Source organism: Cydia splendana, chromosome Z (assembly GCF_910591565.1).
Source record: "Cydia splendana chromosome Z, ilCydSple1.2, whole genome shotgun sequence".
NCBI lineage: Eukaryota > Metazoa > Arthropoda > Insecta > Lepidoptera > Tortricidae > Cydia > Cydia splendana.
In genome coordinates this window covers 47,955,649-47,973,044 of record NC_085987.1, presented here as the reverse complement: position 1 = coordinate 47,973,044, position 17,396 = coordinate 47,955,649, and the positions used below count along the sequence as shown (strand labels likewise).

General features: G+C 39.0%; 1 protein-coding gene across 1 annotated transcript in view; it reads right to left on the bottom strand.

Moving 5' to 3' along the window:
* Nucleotides 1-17,396, bottom strand: part of LOC134805166 (protein Jumonji) — a 64,975-nt gene that overhangs the window by 18,689 nt on the left and 28,890 nt on the right. Inside the window, exons 3-11 of the mRNA XM_063778465.1 lie at nucleotides 16,771-16,878; nucleotides 14,946-15,393; nucleotides 10,237-10,473; nucleotides 9,772-9,967; nucleotides 5,389-5,687; nucleotides 5,004-5,111; nucleotides 4,266-4,377; nucleotides 3,786-3,880; nucleotides 2,213-2,379 (exon numbers count right to left, since the gene is read on the bottom strand). Coding sequence (XP_063634535.1) covers nucleotides 2,213-2,379; nucleotides 3,786-3,880; nucleotides 4,266-4,377; nucleotides 5,004-5,111; nucleotides 5,389-5,687; nucleotides 9,772-9,967; nucleotides 10,237-10,473; nucleotides 14,946-15,393; nucleotides 16,771-16,878 — 1,770 coding nt within the window. The remainder of the gene's footprint in view (nucleotides 1-2,212; nucleotides 2,380-3,785; nucleotides 3,881-4,265; nucleotides 4,378-5,003; nucleotides 5,112-5,388; nucleotides 5,688-9,771; nucleotides 9,968-10,236; nucleotides 10,474-14,945; nucleotides 15,394-16,770; nucleotides 16,879-17,396) is intronic.

Sequence of the window (17,396 nt, the reverse complement as noted above, 5' to 3'; positions counted from 1 at the left end):
CGAAACCGAAACCATAAAAATTATAAGGCAGCTCAAAAATAAAAATAGTTTTGGTGTCGATGAAATACCGCCCGTACTTATAAAACTGTGTGCATTAGAGTTAGCACAGCCACTGAGAAAACTGATAAACCAGTCATTTAATCAAGGAATATTCCCGGACTTACTTAAAATATCCATTATTAAACCTATATTTAAAAACGGTGACGTAACCAATCCAAACCAATATCGACCTATCGCACTCTTACCAACCGTGTCAAAAATATTCGAAAAATGTATGATAAATCGAGTCTACAAGTTTTTCGAAAAGTTCAACATCTTAGATAAAAATCAATACGGATTTAGGAAAAACCACTCAACAACACTAGCGGTTTATCAATATATACAGAGCATCTTAGGTCATATAGACAATAGAACATATAGTATAGGACTTTTACTGGATATGACAAAAGCGTATGAAAAAGTATCACACGAAATCTTACTCTGTAAATTGTACGGGATGGGTATACGCGGCACTACATATAATTGGTTCAAATCGTACCTCGGAAACCGTAAGCAATGCGTACAAGTAGACCACTTCGATGAGGACCGCGAGGAATTAAAGACCGTGACGTCAAATTTGCGTCATACTACTTGTTCAATACCCCAAGGAAGCGTTTGTGGATGCCTACTATTTCTGGCATATATCAATGACCTGCCAAAAATACTCAACACAGACACAACCTGCGTTATGTTTGCTGACGACGTCTCTCTATTGTTTAATTGCAATAACAGCTCCGAATGTACATCACAACTTCAGAACATTTTTAGTTCCGTACAGAAATGGCTCGGTGAACATAACTTGGAAATTAACTTGGAAAAGACCAAAATCATACAATTTAAGCCCACACAAAAAAAGCCATTGGAACTAGGTTTAGACACTGCCACATGTAATATAGAAGAGGTCGCGGAATTCAATTTGTTAGGTATAACCATAGATTCCGGTATGAATTGGAAGACCCACATACAAAACATAAAAACGAAAATGTCAAAATTTGTATATGCCCTAAGCATACTAAAAAAGAACACAAATTACGAGTGTGCATTATCCGCATATTACGCATACGCGTACGCATGGCTTCGGTATGCTGTAGTCCTTTGGGGTGATAGTGTCGAGGCCGAACAGCTTTTTATAATGCAGAAAAAGTGTATTCGAATTTTGGCGAATGTGCGTATACCAGATAGCTGCCGTCCGTACTTTGTTCGTTACAAACTTTTAACACTGCCCTGCATCTATATATTGCAAGCTGCTCTTTTTGTTCGCGAAAACCCTCATTTATTTGAACCAAAACAGGATAAGCAAACAACTAGAGCACAGTACAGGAACAAATTGCAGTTACCCAAAACGAACTTACAAATGTGTAAAAATGGTCCACATTACAAATGTATCCAAATAACTAATAAAATTCCTGACTCGATTAAGCAAGAACCACAAAATGCGATCTTTAAAAATAAATTAAAAAAATTATTACTAGATAAATGTTATTATTGTGTTAGTGACTTTTTTAATGATAATTTATAATTCTTATTTTATTATTATTTATTGTGACATTGAATTTTAAATTATTGCATGAAATGTTTTTATATTACTTTGACTATTGCTAAAAACTTCATGTATGGAATGTTATTTAATTTATCTTTTGTTGACTTTTACAATGTTACTATTATTAGACTTTTGTTTTTCTTATACACGCTAATTATACGGTAAATATATTATAATGAAATGTTTAATAGGTATTAGCTAGTAAGTTAAATGTTGTGTGCCCTAACAGGGTGTCATGAATTGGCCAACTTAACTGTAACATCTTATTATGTAATTTATGTTCATGACTATGCAATAAATGAAATATGAAAATAACTTCCGACGCGCACACGATATATGCGATGACATTTAAGAGAACCTTTAATACGTTATAACGAAGGTGTATACGAGTTTCCAGCTTATTATCTCTCATTCCGAGGTGAAACCCTAAATTATTAACAAATGGCTGCTATCTTTTGCTGCATAATATTCTATGCTCATGTAGAATATATTACTACTAACATACAAATCCACGCGAACGAAATCGCGGGCAACAGCTTGTCAATAAATAAACGAAAGAATGAATGAATGTTACGAAATATTAAGGCGCTTAGGCAGTCACAACACATTTGATGGTGACTGTAGTGCCCTCACCATATCTTCTCGGCGCCGCTGTGCATGTACTCGGTCCAGGGCAGGCCGTGGGGGTCACGGTGCCAGCACGAGGTGCTGAACAGCATGCTGAGGTGGAGGGTGGGCACGGTGACGCCCAGCACTGGGCCGAGGTAGCGGAGCACGTTGTTAGGGTTCCTCGCTAGCACCTGAGGAACGGAGGTAGGGAATCCGAATGCTGACTCGTATAAATGGGTGCGCGGAGTTTATAGATGAAATATTATGTTAAATAAATCCTGAATAGATTATATTTCATCTTCGTCATAGTTAGGGCCACTTGGACCATTAACTAACCCGGGGTTAACCGGTTAGACCTGGAGTTACCATGGTTACGAGTACAATTTGACACTGGGTTACCGGTTTAACCAGTTAACCCCGGGTTAGTGGAATGGTGCAAGTAGTGCCTAGGGAGTAACTTTTCAGGGCTGCTAATAAATTTTACTGGCAAGGAGAACAGGCATTAGAGATCATTGAATGTTACCGATCGATGTAACTTGTACATAAACAAGAAGAAGATTTCGCAATTATAATTATAAGAAATTTGAATTTTAATATAATATTTTAATTAAAAAAGGACGAAGTATTGCGTAGGTAGAATATAATATAATATATATAATTGTAATATTTTTCTAATGATTTTTGATTTGATAGATATTTGTGATTTTCAAAACTACGCGTTTTCGAAGTTAACCCAATATAGGTCAGGCAACGAATGCTCAAAAAAAGATTTAGAGGGAAATGCTAGGAACACAATTAGGCTTGGGTCGGTCATGAACGGAGAACTGTTAAGAATGAAATCCCATAAAGGACCGAAAGGAACTAAGGGTGGGTTGCACCAAACCGCCTGTCACCGTTAAAACGTTCGTTAAATTTTATTTTATTATTATATATATATATTTTCATAGTTCTCTGCTGAGTGATGTTGATCAGTCTGTCAAATGTGGTTGGTGCAACTGGCCTTAAATCTTATTGCACGCTCTTAATCGGTCTTTAGGTCCTTTAGTTCAGTGGGATTGGTGAGCGCTTGACATGAGTGAAACAGAAAATAGACTGAACGAAATGGTTCACAATGACGCTGGCAGCTGACACAAACAAACAGTCCTAAACCTGAAAAGTATTAAGGAAAATCAAATAAGTGTTTTTATTGTGTATGACATGAGTCTAATACGATTATTTATATTCTTCTGCTTTCATAAGTAATAGTTACTGATTTTTAAAAAGCGTTTTTCAATTAAAAGACATGTCAAGATCGCTCACCTTCTTTCTAATGCTAAAAAAAAAACAACTATAGCTGTGTACATTAGTGTTATAAAGATGACTATTATTTCGTTTACCAGCTTTGATTACAGGCTCTGTAAACGTATCGTTTTATTTCAGTGTAGGCGTAATTGTGTACGTGTGCTAATTGTCCCGAGAATTTGAACGGTGTAATGTTCTCAAACGCGGCTTCCATGTTTTATTTCCGTTCACTGGTTTAATGTGACTCTCGTCAACACACTACACAGGAACATTACGATTGGCCTGATTTTACGATAGGCCGCCGACATTAACCAACCTTGAGATTCCAGGGATGCGCGCCGTACTCGGCCTGCGGGTCCTTCGGGAACCCATAACCCTCCTCTCCTGTGTCTATGGACGCCGTGTTGGCCACTGAACAAACAAACACATATTTTACATTAACTATTTACTTATCAAACTTCTGCAATCTAACAAGCATCAGAATTAACCGCGTCGGGCATCATTTGAACTTGCGGGCGTTTTAGAAAACCGCTCCAAGCGCTCGTAACCAACTGAGCTACCGGAGCTCAACAGAAGCGAGCGAATATTTCCATTCTTTCCTTTTGTTTACACGCATTCGGGAGGCGCACACCGTCATCTATGGCAGTCTATACAGTCATTCGATGAGGGCAGACCCGAGCTGCATACATCACTGTCATCGTTAGTAGCTCGGTACACGTCAAAGGCCGTCGGGCCACTGTTACTGTTTACACTGTGTCTATGTTAAGAATGTATTATAGATGTTAAGATGAGATACCGATATGCTCGGTGCCCAACAGCACGGCGCGCCAGTACGCCTTCTCGACGTCGACGGCGCCCGGCGGCTGCTTCGACGGCTCGAAGTGTGCGTCCATGAGGGACGTCGCGATCTGAAATACAATACAATAATTCTCATATCCTTTTTGCCTAAATACAGTCACCATCAGAGCCAAAAATATCTGAACAAAGTCAATGACAACAAAGTCTATTAATACAGTGTGTAATTTCAATACGGGCAAACCTTTAACCGGTGGTTAGCAAAGCATATGACATAAGAAGACATTATTAAAGAGGAGGATATTTCCAATAAAACATTGCATACTGAACTGTATCTCCATTATGTAGCGCGCGGGCTGTGTTGCCATCTTCCCCTTCGTCGTCAGATTCCGACTTATACCTTCTTGAATATGACGATGTTTATGGTCCGCCCTTGCACTATACAGTCCTCAGCCTCATGTAGCGCGCCGGCTTTGTTGCCATCTTCCCCTTCATCGTCAGATTCTGGCTTACCTTCTTGAACGTGACGAGGTTCATGGTCCGCCCTTGCACTATACACTCCTCGGCCTCGTGTAGCGCGCGAGCTGTGTTGCCATCTTCCCCTTCATCGTCAGATTCTGGCTTACCTTCTTGAATGTGACGAGTTTCATGGTCCGCCCCTGCACTACACAGTCCTCAGACTCATGTAGCGCGCCGGCTTTGTTACCATCTTCCCCTTCATCGGCAGATTCTGGCTTACCTTCTTGAATGTGACGAGGTTCATGGTCCGCCCTTGCACTATACAGTCCTCGGCCTCGTGTAGCGCGCCGGCTGTGTTGCCATCTGCCCCTGCGTCGTCAGATTCCGACTTATACCTTCTTGAATGTGACGAGGTTTATGGTCCGCCCCTGCACTATTCAGTCCTCGGCCTCGTGTAGCGCGCCGGCTGTGTTGCCATCTGCCCCTGCGTCGTCAGATTCTGACTTACCTTCTTAAATGTGACGAGGTTCATGGTCCGCTTTTGCACTATACAGTCCTCGGCCTCATGTAGCGCGCCGGCTGTGTTGCCATCTGCCCCTGCGTCGGTAGATTCTGGCTTACCTTCTTGAATGTGACGAGGTTCATGGTCCGCTCTTGCACTATACAGTCCTCGGCCTCGTGTAGCGCGCCGGCTGTGTTGCCATCTGCCCCTGCGTCATCAGATTCTGGCTTACCTTCTTGAATGTGACAAGGTTCATGGTCCGCCCTTGCACTATACAGTCCTCAGCCTCATGTAGCGCGCCGGCTGTGTTGCCATCTTCCCCTTCGTCGTCAGATTCGGACTCGCACTCGGTGCCCAGCATGCGGTACTGACGCTGGAAGGGATTGCGGGCCCGTTCCAGCATCTTCTGGTACTTGGTAGTCCAGCATTTTTCCACCTCCGCCATTATACTTTGGCGTTCCTCTGTAAATGGAAAATGAGATAAAAAATGGTAATACAGTGAAACCTGGTTAAGTGGGACCTGGATAAGTGAGAAACCTCTATAGCTGGGACTCATGGTGCGGTCCCGACACTTTAGCACTGAATTACCTCTGTTAGTGAGATAAAACCAACCTCTATAACTGGGATTAGTTGTTGTGATTTTATAGTCACATTTACCTCTATAATTGAGACAGAGAGTGTATTTTACCTCTTTTACTGAGACTATATTTATAAGATTACATTTTCCTAATTGTTTTTTAGAATTTTATACGAATTAAATTTAATACGTATCTGAGATAAAGTCAATCTATGACCTCTCTAACTTGGACTTTATTGATCTATTTCCGTATTCTTACTAGGTAACTCTTAGTCTATCCACAAATTCCGCATTTGCTTAATTGTGTCTAAACGACTTCAAGTTTCATTTAGTTACTTTATGTAGTTAGAACTATCGAAACGAAAGCTGAAATCTTGATAAGTAACAAGAACAACAAATTTTCATTTAATAAATTTCTAAGACGCAAATTTAATTGAAAAAATCTATCCTTTGAAAAAACATTCAAAATAAATTCAAAGATATATTTAAACGGACTTAAAAAATATTTAGGGACAAGGATTATTTTTCAAAAAAATCGTCAAATCATGGGATTCGTTGTCAAGCGGACCCCAGGCTCCCATGAGCCGTGGCAAAGTGCCGGGATAACGCGAGGAAGAAGAAGAAGGATTATTTTACCTAAACATTTAAAGATAATTACAAAATACCTTATTAACCACCTCTATAACTGAGATATATCCTCTATTCTCACCTCTATTAATGGGACCCTCTGTAAATGAGACAGAAATTTATTTGTACCTGGCTAACTGAGAGCCTGGGTAAGTGGAATACCTCTTTAAGTGAGACAAATCTGCTCGTCCCTTGAAGTCTCACTTATCCAGGTTTCACTGTAGTTGAAAAATTTAAAATAGTTGCTTTAAAAATAGATTATTTATTCCTATAAGAATTTCACTTGTAATAAAAACCATACTAAAATTAAGTGATAACAGCTATATATGAGTAGGTAGGTACTTAGGTTAGGTTACGTAACATTTAAGGTGGCATCCGCTCAGACTGTATTCTAACGGGGATTTGAAAGAAATATGATTTGTTAAGATGAGTCAATTTCTCAGTTAAGTACAGTTGGCAATAAATGTGCCTTAAAAAATTAGTTTCTTGCCTAAAATATCACTTTTAATACTAAGCTTTTATCGCTGTGTACTCCTCTTTCAACCGTCAACAAATTACGACAATTCTAGCAAGCCCAAACAGCGAAATGCTATACATGGAAGTATTCTGTCCGCTCAATTATGACCCAACGCAAACTACCCCGCGATAGGCGGTACTTACAAACTGCTCGATTGGCAATCTCAGTACCACCGAGATGACAGTCAGTGACAAATGGCTAAATTGATTTATAAAAACAACGTTTTTTTGTAATTTAAAATATATTAATGTGTCGTGAAGTGGTGCAGAAGTTATTTTAGTTCATACCAAGGACAGTGGAATCACTTTTCACTTGTAGTAAACAGATAACTTCAGTAGAATTTGGAAAAAACATGACGATTTGTTTTCAATACTACCGTGCTAAGCTAAAATGTAACAACTGCATACAACTTTCATAACAACATACGACTTTTTAAATTGCGAGGATAATAGGGATGGTGTTATGCTAAATGAAGTAGACTATTTTATTAACTTGTGTTTGGATTAGGTATTTTCTATATAATTATAAATGTAGTAATAAATTCCTTCTTACAGATTTGTATTTTCCTTTTTTATTTCATGAGATGGAGCTATAAAAAAACTACCTAGTTATTTCAAATTAATAATCAAATTTGGTATTGTCATTTTACATTACTTTCCATTCAGATTCCCACAAGATGCTATTTGCAGAGAACTATGGAAAAAAGCTGTCCAATTAGAGAGACATGAAATTGAGTGGATTGCCTGGCAAGATATCTAGAATATGTTCTATTCATGAGATATAACCCGTGAGATAATCATACCCGGTCTCCTATATGTAGATACATTTTTCCTATCATGCTTTCACTGAATTAATTTAACAAATACACACATTATCTGAAAATGTTGATCATTTGAATCCACCCTCTACTGTCACATATATGTAGGTTCTCTCTCAAGCCATTTCCGTCAGTAGAAAAGAGCGGCAAACATATTAACTCACATTATAGACGGGTCTAACGCGAATTATATTCAATTACCTTGATTTACCGACGTAAATCAGTTTCGTTTCGTATAATGTGAGTTAATATGTGTTCAAAACGCGAAAGTTTAAAATATTATAAGAGCGGCAAATTTAGAAAATGTAAGCGCGTGAACGGCTGTGGTCCTATACAAAATTTTAATTTTGCACCTTTTTCTACTGACCAACTTGCTTGACCGGCTATATGCATATAAAATATTCTGAACTGAGGGGCTACCGCGAAAACCGAAATTCGCAAATTGCGGGGATCTTACTCTTTTACTCCAATGAAGGCGTAATTAGAGTGACAGAGAAAAATGCCCGCAATTGACGATTTTCGGTATTGGCGGTAGCCCTACTGAAAGCGGGGATTTATTGTGACTCCGCCTGTTCAAATATTTTTGACCCGATTCGTGTACCCATGTAAATTTTGCAGACTGTATAGCCAGTCCGATTTCTAAGATCAAGTTCGCCATACATTTACTATGGCGTACTTGATCTTAGAAAAACGAACAGACGAGCAGATTGATAATAAAATATACAAAATACTTATTATAGCGGAATACATTTATACAACAATGATATATTTAATTATGTTGAGTTAGTCTGTCATGTCATAACAACATTTTAACTAGTTATCTTTTAATCTGCATTAAATTATTATACGTGAATTATTTGACTGGTTCTTCACTGTATGGCATAAACCTATCCCTGTCCAAGTCATATTCTAATCAAATATGAACCGCGAAATCTCAGCGGCCAGTACGTACAGCAAGAAGGTTATTAGCGGATTAATGTCGCTGATTGGTAGTTATTGACATTATATGCATTTCATCTACACTTAGCTATGTACCATTAGTGTAATAAAGATGAGTCTTATTTTGTTTACCAGCTTTGATTACAGGCTCTGTAAACGCGTCGTCTTATTTGAATGTAGGCGTAATTGTGTATGTGTGCTAATTTGGCCCGAGAATTTGAACGGTAATGTTCCTAAAGGCGGTATCCATGGTTATATATGATCGCAGAGCCCAAACACCATGGTGTTGCGTAGTTTTATCACAGAGGTCTCAGCTCGACGGTACAGATAATATCGCGTAGTCACTCAACTTTCATAAATATGTGTAGTTTCAGCTCAATCAAATAATGAGAAGTGGGTCTAATTTACCTGGCTGGATTTGGTTACAGACGTAGGGGCAAACGGGACAGATGAAACAAAATAAAAGCTTGTAATGGCTCCTCTACACTATCGGCGATTATAGACGATGACTGGCGTGGACGATAGTGTAGAGGGCATACTCGGCAGGGGGTCCCTTTGGTTTCCATAAAGTTTTAAGTCATAATGTATTGTTTGTCATATTATCATTAGTCATAAAACTGAAAACGTTAAGTTTTTAGGATTTCCGTAAAGTTATCTTAGGTTAGGTTAGGTTTGTTTTATGGCAATCCTGAAAAGTGACGCGTTTCTGAACCATATAAATTTTAGCAAACGAAAATGCGGGCAAACAATACATTATGACAAAACTATTTGGGAAACTATAGAGGCCCCCCCTCTACACTGTCGACGGTGATCGTAGATAGTGTGTATCATCGGCAAGATCATCGTGTAAGCATCCACACTATCGGCTGAAGTAGCAAGCACACTGCGATTCCCTTTAATGCGTGCCCAAAAAACCGACAACTCACGGGTCGCAGGCGATGATAGACGATGACTTGCTTCTGCAGGCGATATTGTGGATGCTTGCACGATGATCTTGCCGATGATACTATCAACGATCATCGCCGATAGTGTAGAGGAGGCATAAGATGGAATGTTGGGCAACACCCACGGTCGGACAGCGTGGCGTAGGGCAGCAGGTATCGCATGTATATGGGGTCCAGCTTGCGCTCGGGATGCTGCAGCTTGGTCAGCTTCATCTCGTCGGCGACGCGACCCCAGCGCTTGCGTTGTATCACGTTGCTGAGGCCGCCGTTACGCTCGACGGCGTGGTATAGCTTGGGGAGGTTCACTTCGCTTCCGTCCAACTAAAAGAACACAGAGATTTATGCATCAAATAATATAGGGCCAAATACACAAACTACAATAACGTTATATAACGTTATATATTGAACTTCTCCATCAAAAACGAGGGACCGACATAATAGACCGCGGGTCAGGAGCATATATCATCGCCTGCCGGCTGATACTTTGTCAGATGAAAGTTTAGATGATATCATGAATTAAAAAAATAGTCAGCGTATCGCGGTCGGTAGGAAGACCGTCAGTTGATGACATGAATAGAGGGTGTACTCACGAGGGGAGACCGCGCGAACACGACGCTCTGGGTGCGCAGGTGCGCCTTGATAGCAGCCAGCTCCCTGGACACGGGCCCCCAGCGGCTGTACATCTTGGAGATGTACTGGTATATGACGGCGAAGCGGATCGTGTCGCTCATGGTGCATGTAGGTTTGAAGTTTTCAGGGGGAACTATTTTGCAGAGGCCGTATTTTGAGGCCTCGGGGGCGATTTTGTCATAGTACTTTATCGGGTCCTGTAAATAATAGATATAAGCAGTGTTGGGCATTCAAGAATAAAATCATTATTTGAATAAGAATTCGTAGGAATAAAATCATCTCGATTTTATTCCCGTCAAAAATATTCAAATAATTTTGGTCGGGAATAATTCGTATGAGAAAAAATTGAATGAGAACAACTTATTCTTAATCAAATAAATATAATCATGATTTTTATTCGAAATAATATTCCACGCATAAAAATGTAGTCCGGGTACGGTATAGGTACTACCCAACTAGCAAATCTATGTGCTATAAAAGTTGAGAGCACGTTTTTATTTTCGCTTTTTGGTGCTATAAACGGTGTAAAAACAGTCGAGTAAAAGTCCTGTAAGCGTTTACTCAACGCGAAAAGGCGCACTTATACAGACTAAAAGTGTTATAAAAATCGAGTAAGCGTTGTATAAGAAGCAAATCGATGCTGTAAGAGTTGAGTAAAAGTGGATAAAAGCACTTCTAGTGTTTTAATAGCAACGATAGTGCTTTTACTCGACTATTTGTTCTATAAACATTAGCAATTTACTATTACTCAGTAAAAGTGTTCTATAAAAGCAGCCGCACTGCTTTTTCTCAGCAAAAATGTTTCGTAAAGGTAGCCGGATTGCTTTTACTCGGCATTTTAAATGTGTAAGAGTGCAGTAAATGATTTTATTCAACTAATATGTGCTAAAAACGATCTCAGGTAAGCGATTATATTTCAATTATTTGATTAAGTTTGAGGCCTAATCGTCTTCACGTGTCTAATAAAACAAAAAGGTACTTAAGTATTTTTTACTGCTGTCATCCATGATATTTATTTTTACCGTGATTGTGTACATAAGTTTTTACTGTCTGTAAGTACACGTAATACAGTAAAACCCAGCGCGAAAAATACTTTATTGATAAAACCAAAGGCACTGGTTCATATATATTCATGGGCCGCCTATTTTCTTAAATTTCAATAAAAAAATATTAATAAAAATAAGTAAAAATTTGCTTACACGATCTAGTTTCTGTTATATCTCATTAATTCGACTATAAGTCGAGTAACTGCGTTTACTGCTACACTTATAGCACATGATGTCGCCATGTTTATGGATTTATAGTCCGATGGCCGACTGCATGAAACCCTACCTGATAAAAAAATTGAAAAATCCTACTCTGTAGGGGTAGCTGACTTTTAGCAGCTTCAACTGCTCTTGGTCGGCCGTGGCTTGACTTGGCAAATTTTGCGCAAATGGCAAAAAAGTGGTACAAATATTCATCAAAAAACAAAAGTGGTCAGCTACATCCTGTGTTGGCAGGTTCCTGTGTCCGACCGAATTTGTGGTACCAAGTGAGCTACAATTTACCTCATCGAAAAATAGAATGTCACTTGTATGGTAGGATAGCTGCCATTGACTTTTTTTTTAATGCGGACGGACTGAAAACGCTGTCAGGCTAAGGTGAGGCCGACCAAGACATATGTCAACAAATTTAATGTAGGTATTACAATCAGTTGTTTTGATTCTATTCGATGAGGTAAATTGTAGCTGTCACGTGGTACCACAAATTCGGTCGGACAGAAGAACCTGCCAACACAGGATGTAGCTGACCAGTTTTGTTTTGCTGTCCTCAAAGGCAGCTATCCTACCATGCAAGTTTCATTCTATTATACGATGGGTTTTTTTTTATGAATTTTTGTGCCACTATTTTGCCATTAGCGCAAAATTTTCCAAATTAAGCCGCGGGCGACCAAGAACAGTTGATGCTACTAAAAGTCAGCTTCCCCTACAAATAGGATTATTCTATTTTTTTGTCAGGTAGGGTTTCATGCAGTTGGCCACCGGACTATATTGAAACGTCAACATGGCTGACTTGTGCTGTTAATGTAGTTCAAAACTCTTTAAAAGTACTCTAAGCTGAATACATTTTGAATAAAACCTGTAAATACACTTCAGCTCCTATAACAGCGGTTTGAACCCCATTACCCGAATTATGATATAAGCGCGCTGTTACAGCAGCATTGTTGCCAAATGGTTATTTGATTGCTTTTAATAGGCTTTTATAGCAACAGAGAAGAGAGTTAAGTAACAGTTGTATTAAAGCGCCTTATTCAGACAATTAGCTAATCTATAGCTGTTATATGATTTTAATAGAACAATTATGGTGAATAAAAGTGATTTAGTAGCGCTAACTCAGCATTTATTAAAAGGTGGAATAAAAGTGCTAAAAGATAGTGCTATAAACGTTTATACGACATGATTATAGCACTAATTAGCGAAAATTGCTAAATAGACGAGTTAACCGCTATTATACGATATATTGGTGCTTCAACAACCGTAACTCGGCTGTTATACGATTACAGGCTGAGTAAATCAATTCTTATACGACTATTTTGCTAGTTGGGTAATTACGTATAAATAGGTAGATGTAAAAGTAGTTAGCCTCTTGCCTAATTTATACCTATTTTATGGAATAAAATCTTACAAATTGACAGTCGCATATCGCATAGTTTCAGTAACCGTATTATTTTTAATTTACTAACCAAATCATTAGGTTCAATTTAGCTGGTCTAAGGGCCTAGCCATGATGCCAATCATTTGCGCTCCGACAACGAAGCGCTTGTCTCTATCACTCTTACATATTAGTGCGATAGAGAGACAAAGATAGCGTTTCGTTGTCGTAGCGCAAACAATTGGCATGTTGGCTATGCACCCAATGTGGCTAGCCAAGATGTCAATTTTTATTTTTTATTTAATAACGAAATCTTTGGGTACAATTTAGCTGTTCTGGGGGCCTAGCCATTATGCCAATCGTTTGCGCTCCGACAACGAAGCTCTCTCTCTGTCTCTCTGTCGCACTAATATGTAAGAGTGATAGAGACAGAAAGCGCTTCGTTGTTGGAGCGCAAGCGATTGGCATGTTGGCTAGGCCCCCAGAACAGCTAAATTTACATAATGATTTGGTTATTAAAATAAATAAAAAATTGGCATCTTGGCTAGGCACCTTGGGAGCGTAGCCAACATGCCAAACGTTTGCACCACGACAACGAAACGCTATTTCTGTATCTCTATCGCACTAATATGTAAAAGTGATAGAAACAGAAAGCACTTCGTTGGGAGCGCAAGCGATTGGCATGTTGGCTAGGCCCCCAGAACAGCTTAATTTACCTAATGATTTGGTTATTAAATTAAAAACTAAAATTTGCATCTTGGCTAGGCACATTGGGAGTGTAGCCAACATGCCAAACGTTTGCGCCACGACAACAAAACGCTATTTCTGTCACTATCGCACTAATATGTAGGAGTGATAGAGACAGAAAGTGCTTTGTTGTCGGAGCACAAGCGATTGGCATCTTGGCTAGGACCCCAGAACAGCTAAATTTACCTAATGATTTGGTTATTAAATTAAAAACAAAAATTGTCATCTTGGCTAGGCACCTTGGGTGCGTAGCCAACATGCCAATCGATTGCGCTACGACAACGAAACGCTATCTCTGTCTCTCTATAGCACTAATATGTAAGAGTGATATAGACAGAAAGCGCTTCGTTGTCGGAGCGCAAGCGATTGGCATGTTGGCTAGGCCCCCAGAACAGCTTAATTTACCTAATGATTTGGTTATTAAATTAAAAACTAAAATTTGCATATTGGCTAGGCACATTGGGAGTGTAGCCAACATGCCAAACGTTTGCCCTACGACAACAAAACGCTATTTCTGTCACTATCGCACTAATATGTAAGAGTGATAGTCAGAAAGCGCTAAAAGCAGCTAAATTAAACCTAATGATTTGGTTATTAAATTAAAAACAAAAATTGGCATCTTAGCTAGGGACCCAATCGTTTGCGCTACGACACGCTATCTGTCTCTCTATCGCACTAATATGTAAGAGTGATAGAGAGAGACTATGCGCAACTCTACGGAGCATCAACGTTTGGCATATTGGCTAAGCACCCTGATCGGATGATAGAACTAGATAGTGTATAGCGGAACTCTTCAATGTGTACTATACCTAAACTAAAGTAACAAATATCAAATCAATCCGACTTTTAAATAGAAGGTTGAAAATCAACTTACAAAATATAACCAATTGTACTACAAAAATTAACTTAATTCTAAATAACATTTTAATTGAATAAAACCTTAGTTAGAATAGTCCCACTTCTAGAATAATTATTCTGTTTTTTATTCCGCATTTAAAATAAAAGTCGCATGATTTATTCACCTTAATTTTATTCTAAAATAACTAGTGTAAGAATTATTCTAATTCAAATCGATTTGAATAAGAATAAAATTTCTGTTTTTATTCTTATTCTTATTCAAGTTAATTTTTGCCCAACTCTGGATATAAGTAAGCACAAAAATATGATTTCATAATAATAAACATTAAGGGTATGTGGGGCAAGAGAAACATGGATTTTAAAGAGTGCCTCAGAAGGACGTTAATATGACAGCGAGTGACAAGAAAAATTTGAATAACACAATCAATACCTCAAACTCTTCAGCCGTAGGATAATACGTGGGTGCCTCTAAGACCGTCCTCGCCTTTTCTTCCAAATAAGCTTCTTCCCGCCCATTTCCCTCCGTGGCCAAGCTCCCAAGCTCATTCTGTAGTTCCGTCGGCAAGCAGTTAAAAAACTTATTCAGCAGCGCTGGACTATTAGTCAGATTATCTATTAAATTCTTCTGCTTCTTATATATATCGTCCTTAGGCACTAAACTAACACTAAGTACGTTCCCAACTTCTTCTTTTTTAGTATTAATTTTGACTAGTTGTGAGCTTGTAGGGCATATGTCCATGTATTGTATGCTTTCGGGGCTCTGCGCGGGGGGCTCGGGGGTGGCCTGGTTGCGGCGGCGGAGGCCAGAGGGAGGCCGAGTGGCTTCGAGTTCGTCGAACTCGTAGACGTCCGGGTTTGCTGGCGGCGGTTCGCGGGAGCTGGAAAAAAAGTATTAGTAAGTTTTTGAACACTACGGTATTCACATTTAACTCGGTAGTTTGGCGAAAATATTGTAAACCAAGTCCTAAGTATTGGAATAAATGAAAAAATCGTCAAAAATCGATGACGTAATTTATGAACAGCCCCTTAGAACTAAAACTCAATTTTTTTTTTCATCAAAGCCATACGGCCATAGGTCTTCAAAAATGATATTGAGGTTTCTAATATCATTTTTTTCTAAACTGAATAGTTTGCACGAGAGACACTTCCAAAGTGGTAAAATGTGTCCCCCCCCCCCCCCCTGTAACTTCTAAAATGAGAGAATGATAAAACTAAAAAAAATATATGATGTTCATTATCATGCAAACTTCCACCGAAAATTGGTTTGAACGAGATCTAGTAAGTAGTTTTTTTTAATAAGTCATAAATCGTAAACCGCAATTTTATTATGTTACTTGCTGCTACGGAATCCTTCATGGGTGAGTCCGACTCGCACTTGGCCGCTTTTTCTCTGATACGTGTTAAATTTATTACATGTCAAAAAGTATCGCCATTTACTCGAGAGTAGGCTAAAGGTATGGCGCCGTCATCGTTCGAAAAGATGGCAGAAGAGGTACTATAGGTACCATAGGTAGGTACAGTCACGAACTTTTATTTGGGACCCACCTAAGGTTGAATATCGTGTAGCAAACTGACGCTATTTAGAGCTAATATTTTAACGCAGTGTCATAATTCATTGACATAATGTTCACCATCGACATTTACTTACGTGTACGTTTCTAGGGGCAACCACTCAATTACGTCAATTTGTGAAATACTTAATATTTTGGAAAATGTCACTTTAAAAAGATTATAAAACCGGAGTCATAGACTAGGAATCCTCTAGACGGAATTTAGAGCAATTATTTCATGAAATCGATGCTGCCAAAAATACTGGGGCGCGGGGGACGAAGTGAGCGAGTCCCGTGCCGTGATTGGTCCGTTCAAAGACAAGGACGTCACACAAAGATACTTTGACTCGAAAATTGAGAAAACCACCGTATATTTGTGGCAGAGGGGGTAGCGCTACTATGCTCAGTCTGGAGGATGTCTTGTCTGTGACCGGAGTGATAACTTTTTGCAAAGAGGTTATCATTTCAAGGGTCAATTCGATATGACTTTTAAATGTCTTAATTTGACATTTCAAGACTATCGAACTGAAGTTTCAACCTTATTGCACATTGCATTATGAATGTTCTAACAACATTTAATGGAAATGGGTCCCAAATTAAAGCTCGTGACTGTACTATAGATACTATAGGTAAGAAGCTGAAGTGGTACTATAGGTAGGACATTGGGCCTTAGGAGGTTAAATATAGCCGCCATATTATACTTACTTCCTTAGAAGTCTTGTGTTGGTGGCCATCTCTCCTTGTGGAGGGGCGGCCTTGGTCGCTCGCTTCGGTAATATTTTCTTCTCTTTGACAGGAGCGGCTTTCGGTTTCCTAAATTAAACAAAATATACATCCGTAATCTTTAACAAACATCTTTAAGCTCTAGCCGGCGGCTAGTAGCCGCACAGAGACCTATAAAAAGGTGTGCCATTCCATTTGATTTCGAATTTTAATTTTGACACAATAAATTTAATCATAATTGCATTTTTTGGCAAGTTTTGACGTGTGGGCTATAGCTGGTTTGATAGTGTACGCCGTTGTATGCGAACCTTGCACTTGGCACAGTTGATTCTTAGCTGGCCTTGAGCAGATTCAGACCGGGAGCCATCGAGAGCCACCGCTCATTTAGTGGGGGGGGGGGGGGGGGGGGAGTTCGACGCTGCCGCGCTTCACTTAGAGCAACATTTCTCTAAAACTATACCTATTAGGGCATGTGATATATCATTTTCGGATAAATTAAGGATGAGGAATCTATTTTTAGAACAAAAACAATACGCTTTCTGACAAAAAAAAAGAATAAAGTAGAAAAGACTAAAAAAAGTATTATTGATTCTTTTATAATTACGAAT